Here is a 13,023-nt window from a genome sequence, read left to right as displayed (position 1 = left end):
TTTTCCAAATGAACGACACTTGCGTTTTTTGTTGTTCTTTTTCCAAAGGAACAACACTTTTCGTTTTTGCTGTTCTTTTTCGAAAGGAACGACACTTTTCATTTTTGTTGTTCCTTTTCCAAAGGAACGACACTTGCATTTTTGCTATTCCTTTTCCAAAGGAACGACACTTTTGATTTTTGTTGTTCCTTTTCCAAAGGAACAACACTTGCGTTTTTGCTGTTCCTTTTCTAAAGGAATGACACTTTTAGTTTTTGCTGTTCATTTTTCCAAAGGAACGACATTTGCATTTTCACACTTTTTTGTGTGTATTTTTGCTTTTTGGTGTGCATTTCCTTTGTTGTTCCCTAGAAGGAGCAACACTTTTTTTGATTGTTTTTGTTGTTCCTTCAAAGAAGCAACACTTTGGGATTATTTTCGAGAGCAACCCTTCCTTCCTCTTGTGGGATTATTCCTAGTTCATCTCAACCACATTTTCCTGATTCTCTTTCATGGCATGAAGTACACTACTTTTATGAGGACAAGAATTATGGATTATTTTGAAGCGAGTTATTATCATTCACATTATGATCTTTAACAGGACAGCTCCTTGATGATAGATTCTTTTAAAAAAGGACACAATTATTTATATACTACTTTACTGCATTGTTTTCTGTTGAACATGATATTGATTGATCATCTTAATACCATGCTGGTTCCACCATTCCTGGTTATAATCTTCTCTGTCTGTAATAAATGAGATTATGGGTATATTTTTTTCTATTGACATGTTCAACTTCTTCCACCATCCCTACTCTTAAGGAGCACTGAGCCTCCCTCTTTTTATCATAAAAATGTGTCATAACAACAAAATTTTGTTCGCAGATGGAGGATAGGGGGTCTCATTACGAGCCAGCCTACCATGTTCATAAGGCTGTAACAAAGTGACATTTCCATTATTGCCACCACACCAGGGTTATGATCCATTGGATAGCCAAATTATCCTTGGAACAGGAGGTCTCATCACAAGCTGGCCTGATCAATTTTGCTACATCCCGGTGAATGGCAGTGTGGTTATCTGGTTACCACGCCAGCACACTGATCTCTTATGTAGAACAAAACTATAACTCTCTATTTATAAATTGAGGATCCTGGCCCATATGGGTTAAAAAGCAACCCTGTCGAGGCTATGGACGCCTGCTGGCAGCAGAGGCTCTGCTTATGGTATTGAAGTTATGTCTTATCGTCAATTATTACTATAATACCCTTTTCTTATTCTTTTCCTTTTATCAGAGAAGTTATTTTCTTAATTTTTTTCCTTGTTTTGAACCTTTATGCATGAAAAATTGTTTTATGATCAATCGCATCATTTTCAGCTAGAATACTGTTAGTAAAGCATCTTTTTGGCATATTATTGTCCTTGTTCTCTTTCGCATAACTTATCATCAATCCAAAGCGTCGTATATTTTATTCATAACTATCTTTACACACTCTGCTCTCATTATAACCATAACTCTCGCTGTCCTATCATTGATATGTGTACTCTGCTTCATTCATTGCTATATTGTTCATTCCCTTGCCTTACCATCAACATACCACTTTTCATAGGCTTTATGGTCATGGAATCCCTTTTCCAATTGGAGGGGGGAATGTATGCATTATGGGATTGCATGCGATATGATTACTACACTCGGACATCACTTGTTGATTTGATTTGCATGTATACAAAAAGTTTTTCTGATTGAAATTATTGCATGCATCTTATTTGTTGTTATTCAAAACTAACACTATGGATTCAAGAACATTATATGCAAAATAGTGATTTGTTTACAGGAAAACAACAAGTATGGGCAGAACTCTATTCGCAACATGACCACACTATTGCAACTAATGAAAGAGGCTCGAGCAACTTGCGAATGTGAACAATTCTTCAGACATGATGTGCTTGCCTGGATTTCACCTTTTGCATCACTGTTAGCACCAACTCTGCCTACACCAGCTTCAACAAATGCCAGTCCATATATGTCATTCCACATTTTTCTTTTTGGAAGTAAAAATTGAGGTAAACTAGCATAATTTTCTGATTTATTACGAATTTAGGAGAATTTAATGAAATCCATTTTGAGTATTATTTATCATCCTTCATTCCACATCTTTACCACTTCCCCTTTTTCAGCAGCATATCATCTTTTAGTTTGGGGGAGTGTTTCTTTCATTCATTTCTTTCTTATGACCATGTCATTCATATTCTTTATCATCCATTACTATTCTTATTCATTCTCAACACCTCCCTTATTCCATGATTTTTTTACACCAAGCATAGAATTCAACATATGATAACAACCACCTCAATTTGTTTTCTAGCATCGCATGAGGCCATGCTAATTTTTCAGAGAGGGGGAGGAATTGCTACGCATGATGGATGGTTTTTTGCTTTCTTTCTCATTTAAGGCATACAATTTCAGTGAGAAAATTGATTTCCATAATATTTTTAAAACTATGAACTCAATTCTTGTGATCTCTAGAAAACATAGAGGTATCATTAAAATACACAAACCTAGATAATTTCAAGTTAAATTGGTTCATAAAATTTCGGAAATCATGCACTCTCAACTACAACCATTTTGTTTATATCTTATGATCCATGCATCAAAACGATCTGATTTTTGGATCATAGAAGCATTAATATATTTCAACAAAATCGGGTTCATAGTTTTTGGAAAAATGGTTAATGAAGGTTGTTGTCACTTATATCATATTTTGCTGCAACTTCATTGTTATGCCTTCATCAAAATTGCTAAAATTGAATATTCATTAATTAAGGAAGAATTCATTTGTTCTATCCATTTCATGAGCTGGGATGAACAAATTTTTTATTGCTTGGTTAACACATGGGTTTTGTCTTTGGGTTGCATGAGGACATGCAATATATTCAGTTTTTTGTTGCATGAGGACATGCAATATATTCGGTGTGGGGGTATGTTGGGCCATGAATACGACTACTTTGTAACACTTATTTCATCCATTTTTACTCTTCTCTATTATATCATTTGTTATAATTTATCATTTAAATCCATTTTATAAATGATTTATGCTCTTATGGATGAATATTATTTATCTTCCTTTATTTCTAATAAATTGATGATTATGCATGATTTTATCAATGAAAGTTTAATAAATTGGTTATAACATTATTCGCTGGAATAAGAAGTGACAATTTTGCGGTTGAGATTCTGAGCAAATGAAGAAGAATTTGGAAAATCTGGAACATGGGTTTTGTCCAGAGCGGACCCAATTAACTTTATTAAAGAATGGTTTGCCCAAATTCGGCTTGTACTGAGAGAAATGCAGGGTTCTTCGAGCACGATTTTCTCAGATTTGTTGTTGCGGCCGTTCTCCAAATCTCAGCTGCAAAGCCAAATTCGTCTTGCTCTTGTTGAGAGATGGATGGAAATATATCTTCTTGTTGATCAATTGGTTGGAAACAATCCAATTTTGTAATAGAATCATGTTGTAATTATCTCTATTGTAACTGCTCTCTGCTCTCTCTCTATTTAAATGAAAATAGAGATCAGAGAGAGGGAGGGAGAATTGATGGAGAATTGATGGAAAAATGGTGGAGAATTGAGGATGAATTAGGGATTCAGAATTGAGGATGGCAGAGAGAATGGATAATGGCTGAGAGATGAGAGATTTCTTGTTGTAATCCACTGTAACTCTGCTTTGATATTTTAATATAAATCTGGTTGCCATTCCATCGTTGATCCTGAAGTAATCCAGCAGCATCCGCTGGCGGCTAAGGGCTCAGCCTCTGGTGGAGTACGTTGCTGCTGTTGTATATTATCTTCTTGGTTTATGCATGGTTTTGCTTATTAGCGTTATTTGGTAATCTGGTATGTTCTGTTATTTTACATCACGGTTCTGTTATATTCGATTCATGTTCAACTAAGTAATATCGTTCTCAATGTCAGGAATGTCGTATTGATTCATCTTGACTTGGTAACGCATTGCTATTCTTTCAATCATTGATATAATGTTGCTGATCCTTACAGAATGTATTTTTGTTCAATTACAGCGTATCCGTGTTGTAACACTTGTTAATTGGTATTACTGAATTCATCTTTTTTTTTTCTAAGTAAAGGCTAGTTCTATATTAAAGAAAATAAAAATATGTACATGGAGTTAGACCTTCCGAGGAGGCCGAGGCCAGTCCTCAAACAGTAAAACCTCGACCATATTGTCTATTCGTTCACTCTGATTTACAAAAAACATTCCATAATTCTGATTTTTCCTAGCCTTCTGACTACCTGGACTTGTACTGACAAAACCATCAGTGATAATAGGTATGCAAAACCAGTTCACATCATTGACTCTAACACAGATAAAGCTGACTGCAATAGACTGTAACAGACAGGAGTAGAAAGACTGAGACATTAGACTGAGACAGATAGAATGAAGACGCTCCATAAACATCGACACAAGTTCAAAATCTTTGACAAATGCACCCATTGAATGTTAGGCCACCTGACTGGACGACGCTGGCTACTTCTCTTTCACCGGACTGGGCGAGTCTAGCCAAATGACGATGCCTTCCTCGTCCAGAATTGGCTCTCCCAAGCCAGGCTGCGAGTGGTCGTTGAGCACGTCCCTCTCCATAGCAGAATTTGATGGCGGTAGGAATTCTTGAACCGAGGCATCCTGAGCCGGGACCTCCTGAACCGGGGCATCCTGTACCGGGATATCCTGACCCTGGCCTTCCTCGATGCGGTGAGCTCTGTAAACTAAACCATTCATATCCCCCAGGAGAATGTCACTGTCCTGAGCGCTTGCGGAGGCATGAGAGGTCGAAATGGGATCGTCGGGCTCTTCCTCAGAAATATACACAGTGAGATTAACTACCACCTCTGGTCTGATAAGCCTGCTTGGGAACCTGAGACGGAATGTCTGATAAGTGCCTTGCGGGACAAGGCTCTCCTGCTCCGAGCTAGGGGAAGAGGGGGGAACAGAGGCCATAGGGGAAACAGGGTGCAAATCCTCAAGGTCAGGGCCGACTCGAATGCCAGACCGCCCTCCTCTTCTCGGAATGCCTCTACTACGCGGCATGGTGAATGCCAGAGACCCGAAAATCCTTTCGACCCCTTGAATACTGGAAGCAAGAGTGTCCCGTCTCACAACACAAGCATCTATAGAGGAATTTTGGTCATGAATTGGCATAGAAGTTACAATAAATAGAACAGAGACAATTACCATCACGGGAGGAGGATGCATCACCATAAACCTGTTCCGCATCGAGTCCAGAGCTGCCATGCTCGTCATGAATGTACAGTCCCCTCGGCTCTAATCCAAATTGTGCTCATCCGCCTTGAGCATTAACTGATAACCTCCCTTGCAGACCTCCGAGTACAGGTGCCTGCCATCCGTCATCGCCGCAGGTGTCGTGGCAAGCTGCATTATTAATGACAAGTAAAAGCACCCGCATCCGGGTGCGAATTCTCTATCAGAGACTTGTCCTGAGAGACGATTTCCTGCAGATTAGCCATTTGGTCCCTGGAAGGTAAGCTGTCTATGGTACCTTCAAAGTGGTTTTCTTTTGCCTCCACTCCAAGGTTGGCTAGAAGGTCAGCAAGCTTATTCCCTTCTCTTCTGGTATGCTTGAAAGTGATTGCTTGGTGCTGAGAGAGCCAGTGATTAATTAGTTCGAGCCTTTGGGCCATTCTCCAGCTGCTGCTTACCTTATGAACTGGGGAGCCATGTTGAAGCTTTGTGGCCATTCTGATTATGATCTGCGAGTCTCCTTCTATGATGAGGGGAAAGAAGTTTTTTCCGTGTGCTATTTTAAGACCTCGCCATAGACCTTCCAATTCCGCTGAATTGTTTGTGTCCCAGCCTATCGATCCCATGTAGATGCATAAAGGATTGCCTTTATGATCCCTGAAGACTCCTCCATAACCTGCTTGTCCTGGGTTTCCTTTAGAGGCCCCATCAAAGTTGAGTTGGATCATGTCATGAGGAGGTGGATTCCAAGAGCTTGCTTCCTGCCTATGGTTGTTGTGATTCCTGCCAATGGTTGTACTATGGTTTATCCGCAGTTTCCAATTATCCCAAACAGTTTTTTCCTGAGGGAGAGTAGGAAAGTCTTCAGAATGCCAATCTTTTAGTGAAAGAGTCTCCATGATGTTTTGGTGGAAATTATTCCACAGTTTATCCAGCGGCATCGATTGATCTTTGAATATTCTTCGATTGCGCTCTTTCCATATATTCCACATCAATAGACCGGGAATGAGTTGCCACAACGCATTGAGGAGATTACTTTGAAATGGGGTTTGGCTTCCCTTGCAAATGGTTCCTTTGAGGTCTCCTTGCACACTTCTTTCTATTTGACAGCGGAAAGCAATCTTCTCCCATAATTTCTTTCCAACTGGGCAATTTTGCATAAGATGGAGTGTTGTTTCTTCCTCTTGTCGACACATGTGACATATGGACGGTCCAGAGAAACTTCTCTTTCTGAGATTATCCCACGTTAGGATTCTGTTGTGACAGAGAAGCCATAGGAATGTAGAAACTTTCGGCCAGTTGGACTTATGCCATACTTTTTCCCATAATTTGTCTTTGTTCACCTGCCCTTGAATGATTAAATTGTAAGCCTCCTTAGTTGTGAAAATTCCCTTTTCTCCGTAACCCCATCGTAAAATGTCCGGTTCTTCTGAGACTCTTATTTTCCTCTTTTGTAACTCTGCTTCGAGGAGATGTTGAGTCTGGATTGAGCTGTTCGGTAGGAGCTGATGAATATCTTTCCACTTCCGATGTTCCTGAGCAGCCGCTGTAGTCCAGAAATGGTTGACTTTGGCCAATTGGTGTATCTCTCTCTCTTCTGCTGGAAGTTCCTGGAGAATGTCTTTGATTTTTGGCAACTGCTGCCATGAATCTTCCCAGAAACGAGCCATGTTCCCATTTTTGATCTCCCAGAAGCAGTGCTCTTGGATGAGATATCTGTGTTGAATGGCTGAATTCCAGATTGCGGATCCCGGACTTGTCTCAGTCATACGCAGTCTTTCTTCCATGGGATAGTTACTTGCATACTTGGCCGTCCAAAGGGAAGCCCATGGGGTATTAGGATGGGCAAGCCACCGCCACCAGATTTTAGCTCCCATCGCTTTGTTGCTATGCTCAGGGTCTCTAAGGCCTATGCCTCCTGCATACTTGGGAAGACACACCTTGTCCCATTTGAGAAGAGCCCATTTTCGATTCTGTCCTGAGCCCCCCCACAGAAATTTACGCTGTAGATTCTTGATTTCTTTGAGGACCCACTTGGGGGCAGCTAGAATGGAGAAGAGATACAGAGGCATGGAATGAAGAACTGCTTTGATGAGAACTATTCTGCTGGCCATGTTCAGAGTTCGATTAGTCCATAGGAATAGACGAGCTTCTAATTTTTCTAACAACTGCTTCCAGGAGGAATGTTTGAGAGCTGAGGTCATAAGCGGGGCACCTAGATATTTGGAAGGCAGAGAGGCACAGGTGAAGCCTAGAATACGCTCAATGGCTCTCTGAGTAGAAACAGGGGTGTTGAAGAAAAAAATTTGTGATTTGACTCGATTGATAAGGGCACCAGAAGCGTCAGAAAAAGTGGATAGAATGGACTTTAGAAGACGAGCTTCCTGGACCGATGGATGACCAAAAAGCATATTATCATCTACAAATTGCTGGTGGGAGTAGACCGGTGAATTGTTAAATGAGAGCCCTTTTAGCCGCCTATCACGCTTAGCAGCCGTGATACTTCTACCCAAACCCTCAGCCATAATTACAAATAGAAAGGGAGATAAGGGATCACCCTGCCTAATTCCTCTGGAAGGACGGAAGGTAGCTGAAGGGGTGCCATTGATTAACACCGAGAAGAAAGCTGAGGATATTAGATTGTAAATCCATCTAACCCAAGAGTGAGCGAAGCCAAAAGCAATAAGAATTTTTTGTATGTAGACCCAACTGAGGCTATCAAAGGCTTTAGAAAGATCTAGTTTCAGCAGCATACCTGGCTTCTTGGTTAACTTTAGGGAATGAATTAGCTCATGCGTGAGAATGATTCCATCCGTTATTTGGCGTCCTTCTACATAGCCCGATTGCTCAGGCGAGATGACAAGCGGGAGAATCGGTTTGAGCCTGGTTGCAATGACCTTTGAGATGATCTTGTATATCATATTGCAAAGGGCTATGGGCCTGTATTTGTCAGGGGTGTTGGAATCTGCTCCTTTAGGTACTAGGGCAATGAAAGTAGCATTTAATCCAGGATACATCCATCTGAGCGCTCTGGATTCCTCCACAACCTGCCAGACTTCATTTTTTATCAAGTCCCAGAATTTGTGAAAAAAATTTGCTGTAAAGCCATCCGGACCTGGCGCTTTCCCCTCCTTCATTTGTTGCACGGCTTCTTCAACTTCCTGCATACTGATGGGTTTGATCAGTAGACTGTTATGCTCCTCCGTTATGACCTTGGGTATGTTCTGGAGAAGTTGATTAATAGCTGGCATTCTGTTGAAGTCAGGTTCCTGGTGGGCTTTTTTGAAGTAATTTATAAATTCCTTTTCAATGCCATCATGTGTCTCAATCTTCTCTCCTTGCTCATTGTTAATATGAGTGATTTGGTTTATCATTCTCCTCTGAACAGTGGTTTTATGAAAAAAATTTGTGTTTTTTTCTCCACTTTTCAGCCATCGAATTCTGGATTTCTGCCGCCATAGTGTTTCTTCTTGCTTGGCTCTTTCTAAAATTTTGGATTCTATGGCCTGTTCCTGTTTTGAGAGTTCCTCTGTTCGCCCCTCATTGATAATGGATTGCTGTATTTTCTTCATTTCAGTATTGAGGAGAGCCTGGTCGGCAAAGATGTTACCGAATATTTTATGGTTCCAATGTTTGATGGCCTTTTTTAGATACTTGAGTTTTTGCTGGAACCTGGACATTCTTGTCCCTTCGGTCGGATTGAAATTGATCCAGCTTGATCTGACTAGCTCTTCAAATTCTGGATGGGAGAACCAAAATTCTTCAAAACGAAAAGGGCGTCTGAGATTGTTACCTGGCCTGTTCCATTGGAGCTCGATAGGCCAATGATCCGATCCAGAGAAGGGGAGAATGGAAGCTGTAAATTCGCCTCCGATGTGAATTGCATTATCTGAGATTAGGAAGCGATCAAGACGCGATGCGATTTGTTGCGCTCCTACTCTTTTATTTGTCCAGGTGAAGATACCGTTGCTTGTTGGAATATCCATTAACCAATTGCTGTTGATAAAGTTCTTTAGAAGGCTGTCATCATTGTTTATATTACTTCTGCCCCCTTTCTTTTCTTCCATGCTGGCGATCATGTTGTAATCCCCTCCAGATATCCATAGCGGGAATGGTCTATCTTTGTTGAGCTCTGACAATGTATTCAGGAGGTGGTTTTTTTGAGCAGTATCCTGTGGGAAGTAAACATTAGTTAGCAGTCCATGGGCATTCGTACCTGAGAGATGGAATGTGGCTTGGATGAAGTTTTTGTTAGCTTGGATATTGTTGAGATGGATGATCCGGGCATCCCAAAGAATTGCTAGGCCTCCTGAGGCTCCTTGTGCATCCACCGCTGTGACTAGCCCTCCTGGCCAAGCCTTCGCAGCTATTCTTTCCAAAATTGTGGAGCTACACTTTGTCTCCTGCAAAAAGAGAATACTGGGTTTTTCTTGCATCAACATATTTTTTAAGATTCTGCCTTTCCTTGGGCCATTGAGCCCTCTGATATTCCAAGATATTAACTTCATTGAGAAGGGTGGGGGTTTGCATTGAAGTACTTGGTCAGTTTGGCATACCTCCCTGACTCCACCAGTATTTCTCCTATCTTGATTGTTCTTTCTAGGGTTGTTTTCCGTCCCCTTTTCTTACTGTCCTTGGTGATAAATTTTCCATCCCATGGACTTCCGATCTGGACCCCTAGAGAGTATTTCTTCTGTGCCCTGTTTAGCACTTCTACTAGGTTGTCGACTTGCTTTTCTGGGATTTTTTCAAAGTTCTTTGTGCGACAAGCATGTTCCAAGCCTAATATGTCCAGCTCCCCTATATCTAAGGGCTCCGGGTCTTCTTCCATGACTTGGGGCGATTGAAAAATGTCCTCAGCCTCGATTGAGGCTTTTTCGTTTGGCTGCGAGTACTCCACATCCATTCCTTGAATTTGCCTTGACACGGTTTTAGCTGTTGATCTCAGGTGCTCTTGACCTGTATTTTTCTGTCCTCCTTGCACTGATGTTTCACCTGGCTGTTTTTGATGGACCGCTTCGTCTTTCTCCTGTTCCTCGTCCGAACCCTGCTCATCGGTTTTGTTTAGAGCTTCAAATCTGTTGCTGGTTGTAGGCGTTGCTTTGTTGCTAGGATTAGCTTTGGGGTTGCTGGTGGCTTTTTTATTTCCTCTCCTTCTATTGACTACCCTGGTGAATCCATCTGGGGTATGATTATCAGATTTATCTTGATAAGAGGGTATCTTATTTTGAGGGCAGTCTCTATAGAGATGCCCTATATCATGGCATTTCCTGCATCTAAATGGCACCTGTTCATAATCAATGACTTGAACCCATTCCGAGTCTTCATGAAAGAAACTTACCGTGTCTGGCAGCGGCTGTTTGAGATCCATGTATACACAGATCCGAGCATATGAAGTGTGTTTGCATAACTTTGTTTCCTCTGCAACCTTTACAAATTCACCGATAGCATTCCCGATTTCCTGTAGAGACTTTTCCTCCCAATATTCCCATGGCAGTGAGTAAAGCCTTATCCACACTGGCGCACAACTCAGATCCTCCTTATCTGGGTTAAATCTTTCTACCCAGCCTTTGAGAAATAGACCTGCTGAGTTGAAAAAATAAGGACCTCCCTCCAGAATTCTAGTTCGGTCTTCCAGACAGTTGAAAACTGCAGTGAAGAAGCCCTTGGCTCCCAAGTGCAGCGTTATATCCCCTTTTGGACGCCATTTAGTGCTGATCCAACTTCTCAGAGCCCTTTCTGTTGGCCAAATCCCTATAAACTTGCCGATCAGCGCATGATCTCGCATGTACTGTATCCTGGCATTGATTCGTTCACTTGGGAAGTACACCCGTGGTCTATGGGTTGCTACAGGTTTGCAAGTTGAGGAACTTGCTTTGTTTCTGTCCTCTGTGTCAATGTCCTTACCCTTTTGCTGTCTGGTATCCATTGTGCTGCCGCTAGCCCCGTTTTCGTTCTCTCTGTCAGCCGTATGCCGTGATCTGTTACCCGGGGACGGGGGAGGCTCTTGGCCCTCCCCCTGAGGGGGGATCATTTGTCTTGTCTCTTATGGTCGCGCCCTCCTGCGCTCTGCCTCACCAGACGCTGCCGCAGGTACCTGGTTCGACAGTCCTGCCACCTGCAGGTTTCTGTCCAAACCCTAGGGTTGTACGCAGTCTTCGGTGCTCATCCTCATTACTGAATTCATCTTAGAGATTATATTTCCTTGTGATTGTTCGATCTATTGATGTTGCTGTTCCATTATAAAATACAATCATATTCTTTATAACTAAGACTGCTAAGTGGATTACCAAGATCAGATTACCATTAAGATGTGTTGTGTGTTAAGTTATTATGCATTTGTATTTGGCTTTCAAGCGTTGTTCCATATTCTATCATTAATCAGTGCTGTTCTATTTACCATGTGCTATTTGATTCATCTTTAAAGATAGGGGATTGCCATTTGATTTTTGTAGAACACGATTGTTGCATTTATTCTTGTAGACTAAGGTGTTGTTGCTTATTGAATTCAGTTGTTGTTACATTTCCTAGCTGTTGTTCCATTTCCTGTTATTCGCATTATCTTTGCTTTGGTGTGAAGAATGATCTAAAACTATAGTGGGCATTGTCATTTGTTGTCTAGTTCCCAGATTGATGATCTGTTCCTTGATTAGCTTTAGCTACATCAGTTTACAAAGGGATGAGTTACTGTTACTGTACCCTTGACTGATCATTTGCTATAGTTTTTTTGAATGCATGATTTAAGTCTTAAGGTGCTTTGCTGTAAGTAGATCTCATTTTGAGTATCCATTTATCTTTGTATTTTGAGCACTGTACTACATCTTTCATAACATTACTCTTGAGTAAATAGCCGCCTCAGACTGAGTACACTCTTGGAATAAAAAGTCGTCCCTGGATTGAAAATTAATGTGAAGGTAATTAGGAGTTAAAAAGACACCTTTTTATCGCTCGACAACAGGTAGGCTTCTTTACATCTTATTTTAATTTGTTGATTATAAAAAAAGTAGAGAATGCTTTGCACTGTTGTTCTAGACTTAGCTACTAATCTAGGGGTTTAAGTGTTTATCTGTAGACACTAAAACTTCCCAAAACACTACCCCTACACTAGCATGGATTTCAGAGGAGACCCAGATCTGGTGTTGCCACCGTATGTAGCGTGGGGAGCCATAGGTAAAAATGTTTTTGATTTTTGGAATGTTTTAAAAAATATTAGATTTTAAGTATAAATAAACTGGAAATATTTTTGATGAGAAAAATACTTACAAAATTATTTTGATCATGACACAGATATTGGACCAGTAAGACCTGCGGGTCTACCTAGGCACAGGCATCACAGAAGAGACGTGAAGGGGGCTGCAGCTTAGACTGAAAGGGCCATGCATGTTGTAAAAAGAAACTTAGTGAGACTGACTCACTAGGTACCTATGGCAGCCATAGAAGACCTTCCAAAGGAGGTGCAAAGGTTTGTGGAAGGAGTGCCACTTGATTGGGTGTGACTATTCCGACAGGTGGCAAATGCCATCATATTCTTCCGTGACACTCACCCTGAGTAGGACCCTTATATATAAACTTATGGATGATCAGATATTTTGATTAGACATGATTATTGGCATACACCCTAATTTTGTGGGACGATTTTGTCCCAATTTTGTATATTATTTTGAACATAATACTTTTGTCTATGTACTGATAGTTTCACTATGATGATCATATATATATATATATATATATATATATATATATATATATATATAGATATATATATATATA

At 40.8% G+C, this 13,023-nt stretch overlaps 1 protein-coding gene across 1 annotated transcript; it reads right to left on the bottom strand.

Annotated features, from left to right (window-relative positions):
* Positions 1–5,432: 5,432 nt before the first annotated feature.
* Positions 5,433–11,287, bottom strand: LOC149184099 (uncharacterized). Its single transcript, XM_089415225.1, has 2 exons — positions 9,810–11,287; positions 5,433–9,672 (listed from the first exon to the last, which is right to left on the bottom strand). Exons 1-2 carry the CDS (start codon positions 11,285–11,287, stop codon positions 5,433–5,435), a joined length of 5,718 nt encoding a protein of 1,905 aa, XP_089271351.1.
* Between the last annotated feature and the right edge of the window lie 1,736 nt (positions 11,288–13,023).

Source organism: Pinus tabuliformis, chromosome 3_2 (assembly GCF_031772625.1).
Source record: "Pinus tabuliformis cultivar Carrire ecotype Pingquan chromosome 3_2, CPIR1, whole genome shotgun sequence".
Classification (NCBI taxonomy): Eukaryota; Viridiplantae; Streptophyta; class Pinopsida; order Pinales; family Pinaceae; genus Pinus; species Pinus tabuliformis.
The sequence above is the reverse complement of the archived record's forward strand: the minus strand, read 5'-3'. Positions and strand labels throughout refer to the sequence as shown.

What these genes read in the sequence shown, in the direction of transcription:
- LOC149184099 (XM_089415225.1), bottom strand. Translation starts at nt 11,287, where the DNA reads ATGATCCCCCCTCAGGGGGAGGGCCAAGAGCCTCCCCCGTCCCCGGGT. An exon ending in ATACTGGTGGAGTCAGGGAG is followed by an intron (nt 9,673 to 9,809) that starts GTATGCCAAACT and finishes AGAAAAACCCAG; the next exon opens with TATTCTCTTTTTGCAGGAGA.